Source organism: Kwoniella bestiolae, chromosome 2 (genome assembly GCF_000512585.2).
Source record: "Kwoniella bestiolae CBS 10118 chromosome 2, complete sequence".
In the NCBI taxonomy this organism is placed as follows: Eukaryota; Fungi; Basidiomycota; class Tremellomycetes; order Tremellales; family Cryptococcaceae; genus Kwoniella; species Kwoniella bestiolae.
The window spans coordinates 3479993-3497204 of NC_089242.1; the positions used below are offsets into that span (position 1 = coordinate 3479993).

The 17212-nt window shown below is 47.0% G+C and overlaps 7 protein-coding genes across 7 annotated transcripts; 2 read left to right on the plus strand and 5 right to left on the minus strand.

The window, feature by feature from the left end:
* Positions 1 to 6684: 6684 nt before the first annotated feature.
* On the minus strand, positions 6685 to 8512 carry I302_104446 (uncharacterized protein; the record flags this gene model as incomplete). The annotated part of the gene is made up of 14 exons (XM_065869874.1): positions 6685 to 6709; positions 6772 to 6826; positions 6887 to 7011; positions 7069 to 7160; positions 7217 to 7292; positions 7339 to 7385; positions 7531 to 7736; positions 7793 to 7896; positions 7950 to 7978; positions 8038 to 8165; positions 8223 to 8245; positions 8302 to 8318; positions 8382 to 8417; positions 8495 to 8512. 14 exons carry the CDS (start codon positions 8510 to 8512, stop codon positions 6685 to 6687), a joined length of 981 nt encoding a protein of 326 aa, XP_065725946.1.
* Positions 8513 to 9090: 578 nt separating this feature from the next.
* Positions 9091 to 10378, plus strand: I302_104447 (uncharacterized protein; the record flags this gene model as incomplete). The annotated part of the gene is made up of 3 exons (XM_019189804.1): positions 9091 to 9556; positions 9612 to 9862; positions 9917 to 10378. The coding sequence occupies 3 exons, from the start codon at positions 9091 to 9093 to the stop codon at positions 10376 to 10378; spliced, it is 1179 nt and encodes a 392-aa protein (XP_019049366.1).
* A 159-nt stretch (positions 10379 to 10537) lies between these two features.
* Positions 10538 to 11700, minus strand: I302_104448 (uncharacterized protein; the record flags this gene model as incomplete). The annotated part of the gene is made up of 5 exons (XM_065869875.1): positions 10538 to 10865; positions 11118 to 11180; positions 11232 to 11352; positions 11414 to 11493; positions 11546 to 11700. The coding sequence occupies 5 exons, from the start codon at positions 11698 to 11700 to the stop codon at positions 10538 to 10540; spliced, it is 747 nt and encodes a 248-aa protein (XP_065725947.1).
* A 493-nt stretch (positions 11701 to 12193) lies between these two features.
* On the plus strand, positions 12194 to 13385 carry I302_104449 (uncharacterized protein; the record flags this gene model as incomplete). The annotated part of the gene is made up of 4 exons (XM_065869876.1): positions 12194 to 12404; positions 12557 to 12636; positions 12743 to 13051; positions 13344 to 13385. 4 exons carry the CDS (start codon positions 12194 to 12196, stop codon positions 13383 to 13385), a joined length of 642 nt encoding a protein of 213 aa, XP_065725948.1.
* A 118-nt stretch (positions 13386 to 13503) lies between these two features.
* On the minus strand, positions 13504 to 14206 carry I302_104450 (uncharacterized protein; the record flags this gene model as incomplete). Its single annotated transcript, XM_019189807.2, has 4 exons — positions 13504 to 13836; positions 13887 to 14015; positions 14064 to 14098; positions 14155 to 14206. 4 exons carry the CDS (start codon positions 14204 to 14206, stop codon positions 13504 to 13506), a joined length of 549 nt encoding a protein of 182 aa, XP_019049369.2.
* A 139-nt stretch (positions 14207 to 14345) lies between these two features.
* Positions 14346 to 14713, minus strand: I302_104451 (uncharacterized protein; the record flags this gene model as incomplete). The annotated part of the gene is made up of 2 exons (XM_065869877.1): positions 14346 to 14480; positions 14537 to 14713. The coding sequence occupies 2 exons, from the start codon at positions 14711 to 14713 to the stop codon at positions 14346 to 14348; spliced, it is 312 nt and encodes a 103-aa protein (XP_065725949.1).
* A 421-nt stretch (positions 14714 to 15134) lies between these two features.
* Positions 15135 to 17193, minus strand: I302_104452 (uncharacterized protein; the record flags this gene model as incomplete). Its single annotated transcript, XM_065869878.1, has 5 exons — positions 15135 to 15373; positions 15424 to 15576; positions 15619 to 16136; positions 16180 to 17037; positions 17090 to 17193. 5 exons carry the CDS (start codon positions 17191 to 17193, stop codon positions 15135 to 15137), a joined length of 1872 nt encoding a protein of 623 aa, XP_065725950.1.
* Positions 17194 to 17212: the final 19 nt, after the last annotated feature.

The following is a 17212-nucleotide window of genomic DNA, read 5'->3' on the forward strand; positions in this document are numbered from 1 at the left end:
GGTGTAAAGCGCGGTAAGATCGGGTGAGGGATGATATGACATACACACGAATGTAGCAATGAGAGCAAAGATATTTCGAAACAAAACTTCCTCAAACGCAGTGCGGGGCGGCGCGTGTCACATTGTTTTTTCGAAACAAGACGCGTAGAATTGACGGAAGCAAATGCCAATATATGGCAAATGTCGTTGCTCACAGATACATGAGTCGCAGATTACGTGCTGACCAGCGACCGGCGGAATGCACATGTAAACAAAAAGGATTTCATGGATGACAACCATGGTGTCAGGAGCAAAATGAAGTGGTGAGATGTTCAACTTTCAGAAGGGTCGACTGAAAGTGTTCCTGCATTGGTGTACATGCATTGCATTTCAGTGTGACTGATCAATTTCAGTAGTTCCAGTCCTTAGCCATATGAATGGCTGTGCAACAAAGGTACCGGCTCAACCAGCCGTCAATACCGCTGACCTATAAAAGCAACGATTGAACATACCCGACCGCGTGGAATGTCCACTGATCATATAAGCGCGTGGCCAACATGACAGATTGTGTTGCTGTCACGTCGGCTACCTCCGTACCATTTATTTGATCCCGTCTTCGACAACGTCAACAATATCGCTCATAGTAGAAGGAGATGGATAAGAAGGATGGGTGGGATAGTAGATAGTATCATTCAACTTCGTTCATTCAACATCCACTTCGATTATGGACATTGGACATTACCTGGTTAGGCAGAGGTGTATATATATCTTCTCTCATTTTGTATTCATCTCTGTTTCGCTCATGAATTCTCAATTATTGTCTTGTCTTACTATTATTTGATATCACGATATCGCTCTGCACCTCAGCATCTCCTCAAGGCTACAACCTCTATTGTCCCCTTGACAGTCACTACCTTCTAGCTGAGTATTAGTTCCTTTTGCTACGATACCGTATAAGTCTCAACGGTATCGAGGTGTCCTCAACGATATCGTTCATTTTGTATCATCATTTTCTCTATATCATCAGTCTCCCTTAGATTTACTCTATCTCCCTCTCCCGCTCGCCTATCTTGGCTGTCCCCTATGTGGATAAGGATCCCTGCTGAGGTCGTTGCTAGATCATCGTGACAGTTGCACTGCCCTTGCCGTTGTAGCACAATGGATATCTCCCTATATGAGTACGTAATGGGTAGTAGATCCAAAGGGTGCTGGGTCGTTTGTGGGGAGGGTAAAAACCGAAGTAGGTTGATCGACGCTGTGTCAAAGTAACTTGGTTCTACCCTCTTGGTAGGCTGTATCAATTCTGTGTCAAAGTAACTTGGTTCTAGGTATATCTATGTGTTTGTGTATCTCTCTGTGGTTATATTGCTTGCTCTAGCTTCAATCGACTGCCGTAGTAGTCTTCTACAAGAATGGAGCAAAGTTCCTCTCATCTAAAGTATCATATCTTCATCCTCGAAGTAGCCTCGAGTGGACCTTGGCGGCGGTTATGTAAACCCTACTCAGAACTTATTTCGATCCCCGACCTATGGTCAATATTATTGCACCACATCGAGTTACTTGCAATGAGAGTATCATCCAAATGAACACTCAACATGAGCAGTTCCCCCTCACGTCTTCTAACATATAGACAGGGATCTGCCCTGGTTGGGATCAATCCTTGTTCCCTTAACTACTTGTCAAATTCTATGTTGAAGCATCGAGGTGATTGTTTTAGGCCATATAATGACTTTTACAGGAGGAGTACCATGTTTGCAGGAATACCACTTCCTTCAGGTGGTTCCAAATAAATCTCTTCCTCCAGTCCACCTTTCAAGAAAGCAGCAATGATGTCCGTTTGTATACAGTCGAGGTTGAAGTAATTGACCAAGGCAAGGAACACTCGATGTGAATCCTTATGAGCGACTGCAGCAAAGACCTCATTGTAATCTATTCCAGCAACTTGAGAGTATCCCTTAGCCACCCATCTAGCTTTATAAGCGGCTGGTTTACCCGTTGCACCATCTATCTTTCTAGTGTAGACCCATCTTGCTTTCAGAGTCCTACCTTTGGCTTTTTCTCTGGGTACAACTTTCCAAACTCGATATTTGTCCATCTTTGACAGCTCATCTTCCATAGCTTTCTTCCAATGCTCCCCCTCACCCGAGTGTACAGCTTCTTTCCAGGATTGAGGTAGGTTGGTAGCAGCAGCAGCATTGGCAAGGGCAAATTGTTCTGTTCCCCAGGATTCAGGATCATCGGTAATTTCCATTGGATCAATTGAGTCAATATTAGAATCAGGTAGCGATGATTGTTGAGATGCAGGTGAGTCAGTCACCATGAGCGGTGTGTCGAAGTATATGAGATGCATCAATATTATGTATAGCGCTATGTAAGAGAAAGAAGAGAAAGAGGAAGAAGGAGCCCGTTATATAATATAATATACAAGAGTGACACGTAGACACATATCCCTCACAACCAGCGCAATGGCCTCCTGCACTGACCCCTATAACAACCCCTATAACGACCCCTACAAGACCCCTACAATATACGCTATGATATATTGTATGAGCGTGGCAATAGATCATTTATTCTGTCACGGTGATGATGGTGTTGAGTAATATGATTGCATGTTAAGTAAAAAGTAAAAGAGAGAAGAGATAAAGAGATAAAAGCGAATTTTAGTTAGCTAATAGTGTATCTACAAGGTGCCTTTAACTGGGTATCATAAATAAGGGATAACCGACTTAATTAACCGGTAAATAGAGCACTCATTCCAACATGATCATCGTTTCCCCTATTATTTGCTTCATCAACATCAATGTTACCAATAGTGTCAAATCTCCTTTCCAAGATGCGCAGTGTAGTATCAAGTATCAAATCCGTTTGTCTGTCTCTCTGATCTGCCTCTGCCAGTTGTCTAAGCAGTACCCTAGGTGATTGACGAGGTTTAGGAGCACTGGTACACTCTTCATCAGAGATATTGATGGTTTGCTGCTTGTTGTTGGACACATTTGACACTTTTGACACATTTTGACACTTTTGACCAGTTTGACACTTTTGACACTTTTGACAATTTTTGATACTTTGACCGAGTTGGCTTGGTTTGTCAAACATGATATCCCTTGACACAACCATCTTTCTTAATTCCTCATCCCGTACCCTGTAAGTAGAAGTACTGACATTGTGTTCATATCCCACGAACAATCCCCCTTGATATCTTGAATCCAGTTTGGTTGTTTTGCTGTATTGCCTATACCAGATCCTTTCACCAAAAGCCCTCAGCCGATCAAACTTGAACTTCTTGTCAAACCATTCTTCAATTGGGATGGTTTTGCCATTACTAGATGGTGAACAGTTGCGAGTGAAGACAATGTACCTTGCAGCATCTGCCCAGAACGTCTTGTCAAGACCAGTTTCAGACAAGAGAGTTCTAACACCATTCAAGATTGTCAAATGTGCTCGTTCCACCCTTCCATTCTGCGCATGTGATCCAGGAGGGACAGTGATGTGAATGATCCCCTTTGACTTGAAGTAGTCTTATGCTTGACCAGATATGAACTCTCCCCCATTATCAGATCGAATCTGTTTGACCTTTCTACCCAGTTGATTCTCAGCCATGTTGATGAAATCCCTTAAACCATGAATTGCTTGTGATTTCTCTCTAAGCAGTGTTATGTGAATACGTCTGGTGTGATCATCATAAACTGTTAGGAAGTACCGATTACCACCCCTGGAAGCGACAGAGGCAGGTCCCCATATATCAACATGAAGCAGGTCAAGCGGAGCAGTAGCACGGGTGTCCTCAGGAGCGGGTGGTGAAGGTAATCGACCAGTTTTTCCTTTGACGCATGATTCGCAAGTGAAACTTGATACATCCTCAGGACTAGTATTTACAAGTACGTCTTTACCCAACCTTCCAGTTCTAGCCAACCTCATGACATCTCTAACACCTAGATGACCTAAACGGCAGTACCAAGTGTGGAGAGAATCAGCGGAGGCCTGGAAAGCAGTAGCGAGATGACTTGTCTTGAAGACATACAACCCATTGGAGAAGGGTGCGGTAATGACAGTGTTGTTGTGTTTATTGTACAAACAGCCAGTGAAGCAGTCAAATGTCCAGTTCATAGAGGGGGGTATCTTGTTGACAGCTGACAGCAATGAGATTGCAGGAGAGATCAGGGACAGAGAGGACATTGTTGAGAGTGAGTCTGCCAAGAATGAGAGTACCTTGACCAGCAGTGAGAAGCCAAGCACCATTGCCAATTTTGACACCTTTGACAGGAATTGCAGTGACATTTGCCAGTTTGACACCTGGACCAACCATGTGATGGGAGGCACCAGAGTCGATGATGAAGGGCTCTGAGGGGGCAGCGTTGGTAACATATGTCAAGTTTTAGCAATCTGGTGCATCAGTTCAGAGAAAAGAAGAAGAAGAAGAAAGATAGGTACAAAGCTATAAACGTGTAAAAAAGGCTAGAGGCGGCTAATTCCGACAGCATAGACATGGTAGGAGAAAGAATCACCATCAGAGTTGGTGTCAAATGTGATAGAGCAAGTAGACAGCGATTTTGACATCTCCATCCAGATTTGACACATTGGACAAATTTGACAGATTTGACACTTCACCATTTCTAACATCATTTGACACATGCGCTTGACCATTCCCACCATTCTTTGCCTTGTTGGCATTAGTAAGACGGCAATCCATAGTGTTGTGAGTCGAAGACTTGTGGATGCTACACCACTTCTCACTCCATTAACGTTTTCCGCCAGTTTGACCATTGTTTTTGTATTTACCATTTTGACCGTTTTTGAAGTTTTGACCAGTAGCTTTGTTGGCTGAAGCAATAGTACCTTTTCTAATAGCCTCTGCAGAGACAGCAGCTTGCACATTGGCCGAAGTAAGGTCATCCCTTAACCAGAGGTTCTGTTTGAACAGATCCCAAGGAGTCGGGTAAAGCAAAGGTCATGGCATAAGCCAATATAGTATCCTCTTTCCAATCACCACCAGCTTTGATTTGAGTGTGCGCAGATCTAATCTCTGACATCTTTCTGACACAGTTGTCACCTTCAGTAGCAGGGTTGTTCCACATTTGTTGGATAAGCTGAGCACGTCTAGCACCAACAGTAGCAGAGTAGGCTTTTTTCCAATTTGTCCCATAGACCTTTAGGATTGGAGTTGTCAAGATCAAGTGAAGCAGATGAGAGACCAGTTAAGACAGTAGGGGAGAGTGATTGGAGTATGATTGCACAAGCTTTGGCAGCTTGTTCAATGGCGGCAGGAGCAGGGGTATCAGATTTGACAAGTGTGAAGACTCAAAGCCCTTTGAGGATCAGACAAGTTTTGACCGAGATAGACCAAGCAGCATAGTTTTCAGAACCTTCCAAGATAACCAACCACCTTATACCTTCCACCTCCATCATTGGTGTCATCCGCCGTGTTGAATGTTGAGACCGAGTTTGACAATGTTTGACAATGTTTGACAGGTAGAGTGATAATCTGACAGAAAGGATGGGGATAAGATAGGGTGTGACTGATTTGACAAGTTGCGCTTTTGACAGGTTGGGTTTGGCAGAGTTATGTGCGATGACTATGAAGGCAGGTTCAAGCGAGTGTAGAGTTTGAAGCAAATACAGAATAGGATAAACACTCCTGTAGTAATCTGCTTGGGCTAGGCAAGTTTGCTTATTGCTTATGAAGCGCAGGGACTTGCCACTGGTGCGGACCAGATTTGTGCACCACTAGTTAAACAGCATCACATTGCTTTATGTACTCTGTCTCTCATTTGACATGCCTTGATATTGACGAAATAAATGATCTATCGCCACACTCATACAATATATCACAGCATATATTGTAGTGGTCGTTGTAGGGGTTGTTGTAGGGGTTGTTGTAGGGGTCACTGTAGGGGTCAGTGCAGGAGGTCACTGTGTTGGTTGTGAGGGATACTTGTCTACGTGTCACTCTTGTATATTATATAGTGGGCTCCATCTTCCTCTTCCCCTTTTCTCTTCCTTTACATAGCGCTATACATAATATAGATGCATCTCATACATATACTTTGTTAGATATGGTACAAGACCATCCACATAGCTGGCCTGAGGATGATAATCAAGATAAACTAATCAGGATGATGCAAATCTTCATCTTCCTGCTAGCTATTTCAAGTCAAGTAGAAATTCACCAATGTTGCAGAGAACACCATAGCTTTGATGATTTGTCTCAAATTGCCAAACTGATGACCTGAAACCTCCACAAAGCTCCATACACACAATCTCCTTCAAGCAATGGCTCCTTAGAACAATTTTGAAAATCAAGTCTATGGTGTTCTCGGTCATTACGTAATCACATACCCTGGCATTTGAAAGGGATAATCGCCAAACGGGGCGATCGCGTTGTTTCGAGCTTCGCACGCATAGGATTATCAGGGATAAATGGCATATCGATATAAGTAACTCTACTTCTTGAAGATACAAATGATACTGAATATATGAACAGCAGGGTACGTAATCGAGATTCGACGAAAGATGATCGAAAAAGCGGAGGGGGTTATCGAAATTTGGTACAAGAAAGAAGAGAAGAGTGGTGACAGAAGCGACCAGGCGACATCAAAAGTGAATGTGAAGGAAATTGGCAATAGAAGGATCACAGTGATTCACGAAAGGTGTGGGAAAGACAATCATGGTCAGTCATCTGAATGCTGAATGAGAGAGACGCTTCACTTACTCCTCGTCTTCCAACACATGCCTATAAGATGAGGGTTTTAGTCAGTCTTGAGGATACTCGTTTGAACATCAGACATCACTCACTCTAAACCGACTTTCTGGCCACGAGAGTGTTTCGCCGAGGTTCCCCATACCATCGCTGTGGAGAAGAACGTTTCAGCTGGGTTTCTGCGCGTCCCGTGGAATTAAATGCACTCACCGGTACGGAATTGCTTGACGATTTCCTTGTGAATAGCATTACAGAAATCTTCGACAGTACATTTACCTCTACGCAAGACGACGGGCGATGAATAGTCCGGTTGTTGCCCTCGAGGTTTGGTGTAGCTGCACAGCAAATCAGTTGAAGCGATCCCTTGTATATCAAGCGCGCTCAGTACTCACACTCGGACGAGGTTAAGCTTGTCCCACATGACTTCAAGCAGTTCATCGATATTCAACCATAGTTGCGAAGAGATGGGCACGGAGTCTGGGATCTACGAGAGCGGTAGTCAGTAAAACATAGCTTTGCAAAAGAAACGAGACCACTTGCTTTGTATAATAGGTCGAGCTCCTCTATACTGATCGCATCGATTTTGTTCAAAACGAAAATCGCAGGAACGTATACACTGAAGGGATGTCAGCGGAGTGAGACGTGTAGCAAATGACACTTACCGGTTGCCCTCAACGACATCAATGAAGTCTTCGATGGTAGCGTCAGGCTGATGAATTGACACGGCAGCGTTGCTCATTTTGTATTCGGACAAGACAGCCTTGATCTCTTGAGCGTCGATTTTTGTAAGCGGGACGGTATTGGTGATTGCGATCTGTGCTGGGTCAGCTCCGATTGCAAAGGTCGACACTCACCCCTCCGCTCTCCTTCTTCCTGACAGTGATAGCAGGAGGTTTTTTGTTTAGCCGGATGCCGAAACCCTCCAACTCGTTGGTAAGAATTGCCAAATCATTCAGTGGCTTCAGGACGTCTAACACGATGAAAATGAGGTTACAAGTTCGGGCTACAGCGATGACCTGTCGGCCTCGACCTTTACCGTCCTTGGCACCCTCAATAATACCTGGTCACTATATTAGCGCACAGCTCTCAACGCGTAGATTGATGAATAAGATCTACCAGGAAGATCAAGGACCTGTATACGAGCGCCATTGTGGGTCATTGTTCCTGGCACTGTGGTAAGGGTGGTGAATTCGTAGGAGGCTGCCTCGGAGTGCGTGCCACTGCGATCGCATGATCAGCGATAATGAGGGCTACGCTCATGGCTATGACTCACGTCAACTTGGACATCAAAGTTGATTTACCCTATATCGTGTCTTCGGTGAGCGGATAATCAACTGAACAAGTGATAGAGATGAACATACCACACTAGGGAAGCCAACGAATCCTACACTCGCAATACCTGTTCTAGCAACATCGAATCCTATACCTGGTCCTCCGCCACCACCTCCAGATGGAGTGATTAATTCTCTTCGGAGTTTAGCCAATTTGGCTGTCGTGGAGTCAGCACTGGGGTCTGATCAATGGAAAAGGAAGGGTGGAAGCGTACCTTTGAGTTGACCCAAGTGGTATCTTCATAGAAGGTCAGTATTTGATCAAGTCCAAGTAAGTAGAAGTAGGGTACATACTCTGTGTTTTTGTTTCGCTTGCCTTTGATATCAGCTTACATTCCAATGAGGCATGATAATAAAATGACTCTGAAGCTCACCTGCGTCTTCGCCATCTCCTCCTCGATATCTTTGATCTATATTGGCATACAAATCTATACATCAGCTTAGGTCTCCAAGGGTGTATAGGTCGGCTGGGTGAATGGCGATATACCTTTTGAGCCGTTGTCATTTTGCTCCAATATCCTCGTTGAGGGGTCGATCACTTTGAAATGACTGGTTTGTGGTCTTTGTCTTGGTCTTGAACAGCGATGTATGATGGACGTATTTCTGTCGTTGCTGTATCAGGCTTTATAAACTGATCCAGTTGGAGGAGGAAGCTTTGTGATAGGTAGAAGATACGAGTGATAGTATGATAGTATGATAGTATCAACTGTACTGTATGATTATAATCTTTTTCAATACTGCTACCATCTTATACTACGAATGAATGACGATGGACTGACTCTGGCAACGGAATCAAAATCACAATAATAGGTCATGGCTCAAAATTTGATGATATTGAATAATATAATATTACAGCTCTTTCGTAATCAAAGTGGCAAACAATCGTTCATTCCGATTACAAACGATCCTAATCACAATTGTAATGGGTCAAAGCTCTTTCAACCACCATGCATTCATTCATGCTCATTCGCTCAACTTGTCAATCATCCTACTCCTACTCCTTCTTCTTCTTCTTCATCATCATCTTGTTCTAACTGTCATTACTGACATTAGTACAAACTCATTCACATCTCGCCCCCTATCATGGCTCATCCTCTCACTCAGCAGCCTCCTTCTTCTCTTCCCTTCCCATTCGCTGCTCGTCCCTCACCTCTCTCCTTTGGCTTCGGTCACCCATCAACCCCAACAGGACTCACCACGCCCACCCGTGTAACAAATACTGGCTTCAACTGGTCATCTCCCGTCTATTCTCCAACCAAGACCTCTCTTGCCAGGCCGAGGTCGGACTCGAATCATATAGTTTCTTCGAGCACGCTCAAAAGGACACGTCGATCTAGGTCTCCTTCCTCCTCTCCTCCTCTTTCTCCCAACTCGCCCGCTTCGTCATCGTCTCAGGTCCGTGGTTCAACCTCCAAGGTTGACCTCTCAGCAGTCGCTGGTCTTGCTCTTCAGGATGGGCCATCCAAATCAGCCAAGAGATCCAGGTTCACCTCGTCGGAGAATCCGCAAACATCCTCATCAGACGGTATAGATGTGGGAATATTACTTGGTTCGTTCTTCCGTCCGCGTGTTTGACAGTCATCGTCACTGACACTCTTGAACAGCTACTCTACCATCTTCGGCTCATCTTCCAATACTCATGCAATTGCTCCGCACTCATCCAACGTTATCCGAGACAGTGCTCAATCAGATCCCGCAACCCGAAGTCAAGACCTGTGTCAGAGAGATCCAGACGGCTTTCGAAGCTGTACAAAAAGCTGCAGGGGGTAGTTTGGGCATGCGAGAAGCTTCAGAGCTGTTCGAATTGAGACGCTGGGAGCGAGTGCGGAACGAAGCAGAAATATTTTGTAGAACAGTAAGTGATTCGCCGAGAATCGCGATTCGAGCTTCGGGCTGACATCCGTTCCAGGCGTCCACCTACATCCAATTCTTCACTTCCAATGCCAAACCGCCCCTGGAAGCGGAGTCCATCTTTGCGTTCCTTCAGCCACTCACCACTTGTCTACAAACTTTGTTGTCTGTAGTACCGGTCACCTCCCCACCCACCAATCCCGTCCTCGAATTGGCAAAACTGGTATTGTCCATCTGGACCCTCTGGCTCACCTCGTTATCTGCGGAGGTGAATCAGCGAGGTGGAATGTATCCTCACTCAGTGGTCACGACTTGGGCAGATACGATGGATAGGTTGACAAGTAAAAGTACGACTGGTCAATGGGACGCAAATCACTCTGCACACTGGTCGCTTCCTTCGTCAAGGCCGGCAAACGAAGATCGCACTTCTTTCGATGAATCCTTTCGACAAGCTCTGATGCCATTACGGGAGCGATTTCTGACTGAAGTAGGGTGGATGATTGGCCGTCGAGCGGTGTAGCATCAATTCTTTTTTGTACGGATTGGAAATGTTGCTTGTTTGTATATATATTTGTTTATCCTTTTAAGTTCAGCCTTTTCACGATATGACGACCAATTTCACGAGTTATATGCATTTATTTGTTCATATCTATTTCTTATGTATATCTACATCCACCCATCACGCGAAAGCTCCAAAAACATTCCCCAACATGGTCCACCAGAAACCTCGGTACAGACTTTGCCACCCTTCCTCCTCAATCACCTTTCGACCGCAGTCGACCATGCCAAGGTAAGGGTCGGTGGTGGGGCGGAGACCAATGACATCTTCGTCGGTCCCACAGAATGATACGCCTTCAGGAGGACCTTGTTCCTCCTCTTCAGTCGCTACGGCGCCTAGGATGTTGGGTTGCACCGATAGTCGAGTACTGACAACTTCGAGAGGGGTGAGCCAGCCAGTGGCAAGTGCTTGCCAGATAATGAAGATCATCCATCGCCAGGGTGAGATGCTATCAGAGATGTCTTCGGGAGCGGAAGCGCCCAAAAAGAAAACTCGCATGGTTCGGGCGATGAGCGTGACACAGAGAGAATGGATGAAAGTCGTAGCGAGGAGACCAGGGGTGAGATATAGCATGTACGGTTTGGCCAATTCGTGTGGAGAAAGGAGCACTCGAAGCGAGGTGGCGGGGTTATTGGGGAGTTTGTAAGGGGTGATGATGGATCTAGCTGTTAGCGGTGGTCATGCAGACGTGCGAACTTACCGATTGATTATGATAGTCATGGGAAGAGCGATGATCGTAAGGACGATGGTGAAGAGACCCATACTGAGAAAGTATCAGCTGATGAGTCGGGGCGCTTGATGATACGTAACTCACCGTATACCACCTGCTTCTGGCACACTGTATGTATTCTTGGGACCTCTGGTAGAGGACCCACCGACGAAGATGATCGAGGCGATGGATAGGAGTGTTGTATATGCCAGAGTTGGGTATGTACCTATGGGGAAGCCGGGAATATTAGTTGGAACAGGTGACATTTGAGAAGAGATCTGACAGACCTTTCCACAGACCCCACCATCCTTCGAGCTGTTTCGTTCGTTTGAGAGTTCCAACAAGGGTAGAGAGAGTCGGTCCGACACTATACACGGTATCAGCGATAGCTCCGAGATGTGGGTGACCGTAAAACTGACCGAGTCTGCGCATCCAATCCTACAGCGTGAGGGTTATAATTGGCTCGCAGTCGAACCAAAGCACCGTGGAAAGGCATGGTGATAGCCACACCGACGGCCATGAAGGATATCATGATTGAGGTTGCGAGTAAGAGGGTGATGAGGAACTCGAACATGATGAGGTATAGTGTCAGTGTATGCTGAGTATGATGAAGAGATGAGGTATAAAGAGAGAAAGAGAGAGAGAAAGAAAGCAAGCTGTTGACATACAGTATGACGCTGACGTTATGAGTGGTTTGCTGCACAGCTGGCCGGTTAAGGGAAAGCGGAGATCGCCGCTGATTCCCTCATAAGTGGGAGGTATATTTATGGTTATGATTGACGGTCGAGTATGTTACGGTCTATTCGGGCCGATGTAGTTGATCTCAAATAGATGAATAGATGGATAGATGATAGATAACAAATCATCCTACTATACATCATTCATTCATTCACTTGTACATTCAATCATACACACTACGAGCTATTGCTAGACACACCAGCAACTTGTACAAGTCCTCCCCCTCATGTCAAAGATACTCATGTGAGTGTAGCGCAGTACCATCATCTTATCATACACCAGGTATCGAGCTCACCCAATACAGCACTCGTCACGTCGGCAATCATGCCATGGGCATTCTCGAAAATGCTGGCTACGAGCTTATCGTCAACCCGCACGATTCTGAGCCTTCGAGGGAGTGGGTGTTGAAGCACATAGCCGATCCCCAAGTCGGTGCCGCTTGTATCATGCACAGTCAGCCCAGTGACAAGGTGGATCAGGAGTTTATTGACACCTGCAATGAGAACCTCAAATGTGTCTCAACCTTCAGTGTTGGGCATGGTGAGTCTCATATCCCCATGGAAACGCTGACGGGTCAGATCACATCAACGTCAAGGCTGCTCATGCTCGAGGGATCAAGATTGGGCATACGCCAGGCGTACTGAACGATGCCGGTGAGTACGTAACCACGCAAGCGCAGTGCTGATGGGTAGTCGCCGACATCACCGTCATGTTGGTTCTGATGACACTGAGGAAAGTTGGATATGGAATTGATCTGGTCAAACGTGGAGAGGTAAGTTAATTTTGGAGAAAACTTATACGCTGACCCGCAGTGGCCGAAAATACCATGGGCACCGTTCGTCCTTTGTGGTCATTCACTGGGACATCCTGGGCTCAAGATAGGGTTCCTCGGTTTTGGACGGATCCCACAAGCGGCAGTCGATAGGCTTCTTGCGTTTACTAACAAGACGGAGCCACCTACTATCATATACAACTCTTCAAGGGAAAGGGCAAACCAGGCTGCCATCGATGCAGACTTCACAAAGAGATACGGTGTCGAGGTCAAGCGGGTGGAGAAGGACGAACTTGCATCACAAGCAGATGTTCTCATCGTTCTTTGCGACCTCAACCCGTCAACAAAGGATATAGTGAACAAAGAGTTTTTGGCGAAGATGAAACCTACGTCAATTTTGGTCAACGTTGCTAGGGTGAGTGGATCGATCGGAACCATAGCTAAAGTCTCGCTAGGGCCCCGTGGTCAACTCGGATGACCTGCATGAAGCGCTCAAATCAGGTCAAATCTTTGGCGCCGGTCTAGATGTGCTCACAGGGGAGCCGAACATCAAGCCGGATCATCCTCTGTTGCATCTCGATAATTGTAAGTGGTTGCGAAGGAAAGAGTCTTGTTGACATTCAGGTATCGTACTTCCTCACTTGGGCTCCGGCGACTTTGACACAAGAAACAAAATGGCAGAACTTTGCGTGCGAAATGCAATACAGAGCATGAAAGGGGAGCCTCTGCTCGCGGAGGTCAAGGGATAGAGAGTTACACATTCGATACATGCGCATTAAGGCTACAGTGTGTGGAACGGGGCTAGATTATAGGAATGTATATAGATCGACGAGTCTGTGATCGACGAGGACGACTTTAAAGAGCATTTCACGCGTTTACAGCGGTCGCCTCGGAAGTTCGGGGTTCGGCTACAGCATCACGGTGACCTTTTCGGCTGAAGAAACCGCCTTTAGCGGCACCTGCAGTGCCAGTTCCGGGAACTCCTACGGTTGCGGGGGCACCAGCAGCGGCGTGCTTCTCACGGTCGAAGACTCCGCCAGAAGTCGAGAATTTCCCGGAAGAGAGTTGGAGCAAGCTGAGATCAACCTTGGAAAGTCTGTAAAGATGATAGATGGTGAAGACAGGCTTGGCGAGTACATCCAAGACACCGTAAAAGACCATCTCTGAATCTGGGGTGATGACGTTACCACCATCGGCGAGCTGCGAGCGAGTCAGCGGGAGCAAACAAGTGAGAGTGAAGAATCACTCACACCCCAAGCGATTGGGTATAGTAGCCAGAGGAAAGATAGGATCGCAGCGGATGAGGTGAAGGCGCTCTTGTAATCGGCGCCAAGAGCTCCAGCACTGGCTCGAGCAGGTCCAGCGAGAACCCACCAGATCTACTGAAGGTCAGCGGGAAGTGTCGCACTTTGGTGAATAGAACTTACGTAGAACAAAGCAGCGCATCCGAAAGCGTAGAAACCTGATACGAAGCCACATGAGCGCGCATCCCCGTGGGCATCATAAAGTTGAACTTACCCCATTTGTAGCTGGTAGCGACGAGGGCACCAACGAGTCCGGTCACAATCATGACCAGGTCAAAGTAACAAAGTGCGATGATATCGGAGAGCGGGAGACCAGAAGCCAAGACCAAGGTCAAAAGGAGGGAGGGGGTGGTGATGACCCAATCGATGTATCGAACATACTGCATTATCAGCCCGAGTCCCCGTCTAGGTAAGACTCACCCAAATCTGTCTGGTAGTGTTGGCAGAGTATCCCATGTGGCCGAACTCGGTAAGGATGGAGGCATAGCCAAGATCCGACGCCATGGAGAAGTATGCGATGGCAGCGGTGGTGAGGATGAACTGAGAGAAGGATTCAGCGACGCCTTCTCGTCCTTTTGCGACTGAAAATGACTCACCATAGCCAACTGATGGAAGACTCTTTGACCTCGTGGGAGAGTAAATTGCCAGAAGAAGACGACGATATCGGTAAAGGTCATGATCGCGAACACCGCCCAGAGCCAGTCAGACCCATGGGTGGTGATGTGCTGGACTGATCCAGTAGGAGGGTTGGTGTCTAAAGCTTGGTTGGGCATCTTGTGATATAGTTAATTTGCTTTGTGATAGGTTGATGGGAGAAGAAAATTCTAGTACGGCTCTTCATATCCTCTATATATACATATGTTTGTGCATACGTATGAAAATGTCGACATCGTCTGCTCACAACAGAAATGCCCAGGTAAAGAGAAAAACCGAAATCATTTTGAACATGACGTCGATGTTTACGTATATTCTGCCTAAATGTTCTATTTTCGATCGCAGATTTCAAGAGGCAAGATCGGGAATTTCACTGATGTTCCAGCTAAAGACATTATCAAGCCGGAGTTCGGCAAAGCATGTCATGTCATATCGTGTCTCATATGATGATGATGATAGAGTAATCGTAACCAGATAGCCAGACTAGCGAACATGCAAACGCCGTCAGAGGCCTAATCAAGCCACTAACGCATTCCAGCGTCATGGTAACATACACAGTACCACGTCAACCTTTTTGTCCCAGTCTTCTTCTTCCATCTCAGCCAAGGGGTGGGTCAGAAACACATCTAATGCGCGCGCACGAGGGTATGCGGATTCAATCATCGGATCTGGCGTCGGCGTGATCCAGCTCTGGCTAGAGCTAGCCATCATATACCGGGCGATCTGTTCGGAGATAGCCTCGAAAGCATTACGAAGACCTAATGTACCTGGCGTGGTGGCTGCATACTTCAAAGTCAGTCGCCTGGAATCGGCAGCAGCGGTGACTCACCAGCTAGACCCTCCATCAGGGACGTGCATGCTTGGATGTCCAGGAATACGTCTACTGTTGCAGGTACGAGATTCCAGCGATTCTGTCTGGCTTGCACGAGCGCATGGAGATACGTCATTCCTTGGATGAACAAAGTGTGCATGGTGATCCAGTCTGAGACGTCAGCGAGAGAAGTTCGGTACCCCCCAGACTTACTGAAACTGATCAGGCCCATTCGGTACATATCTTTGCTTCTCTTGAGAACCTCCCTTGAACTGGTTAAAGCTGTGGTTGTCGCGTGTCGATCCGGGGTGGGACCTGCTTTGGAAGGTCGGTAAAGCATAGAAGTTGTTGCATGATATTGTAGCACTTGCCAATCGTCGTTGGCGAATCCTGCGCCTTCGGGGCACGTATCGCGCCATTGAACGAGTTTGCCGATCATGGTATCATACCAGAGAGCTGGCGGAGGGGCCTTTGTGGTATAAAGTCGTGTCAGGATTTCGCTTTGGATCCGACAGAGACGGTAGACCTGGAGCGATGCAGCTTTCAAAGGCGATATGTCTCCGGAGAGGACTGAAGTGTCGGTGATGAGTGCATCGTCGTAGACCGAGGGGAGCTTTGAAGTCAGCGAATTCGCGAGACATTTGTCACTCACATCTGTTGTAACCCAATGATCCGAAATGGCGGGTGGTCGGGTTGTTACTGCGCATGTCATCACGTCGATAGAGTATGTACTGGAGTCCGCTCGTGAGCGGAGTCGGCGGTAATTCAACTCACATCCAGAACAACCTCCGCATCATGTCCTGCTCTAGAGGCGTTCTCTCTTCCCCTTCGCTTTCGCAATGCAATCCCATTCCTGTTGCATGTCTGGCTGCAGATCCGGCAAGTTCCCAGGCGTTTCCACAGCTCGGTTTATAAAGGACGAAGATCAGATGAGCGACCTCCATCTGCAGACTGTCTAACCTTTTCATCTCCGGTCCACAGGGCGCATTGTCCACCGCCGCGTGAAACAAACTTTCTGCTCGAGACCCTAAAGTCGTGTATAAAGGGCTTATCTTGGACAACGAAGCAGCGCCAATGGCTAGAGCCAGAAGGACCGTCGCGATGTCATTCCTGGGCACAGGACCGTCGGAGAAGCAGACGGCATCGACTTGCCGTTGCAGGGTTGGGATGTGGAAAACGGGGAATGCGGCGTTGGTGTATAGGAAATAATGCGAAAGCAGTTCATGTATGTGCTGTGCGGAGGGAAGGATAGAGCGGTCGAAGGCGACGAGAGAGGAGTGATACGAAGGAGGTTCATTGATTATGACAGGTCGATTAGGTGCCGCGGACCCTCCGCTATCGAAACTAGCTGGAGGGAAGGGTGGTGGTGACGGCGTCGATTGAGGTGAGGTAGCGAGGCGTGGTCTCTTGGCTAGTCGACCTGATATCTCTGCTCCTCCATGTCGATTGATCCACTCGGCCTTCTCACTCTCTAATTGACGAACACGCTCCTCAAGAGTAGCAATATAACTTTGATAGGTCAGCTCGGCGATGGATTTTTGCAGCTCACCTCCATGAAGTCGTGGCATTCGCATATACACAATCCTTCCCTTGTTTCTGACACCTCGCGCAGATGGGCCTCTCTCCGGTGCACTAGATGAGAGGTATCAGCTGTGTTGGGCAGAGAAAAGAGAGATTACTTCACCTTGATCTTCCTTGTTCTACATGGCTCACAAGCGGATCTCGGAGTGATCCGTCCCATTGCTGGGGCTGCGATTGCTGGTCGTCTAGTGGGGGTTTTGACACCATTGGAAGTTTGGTTCACAGA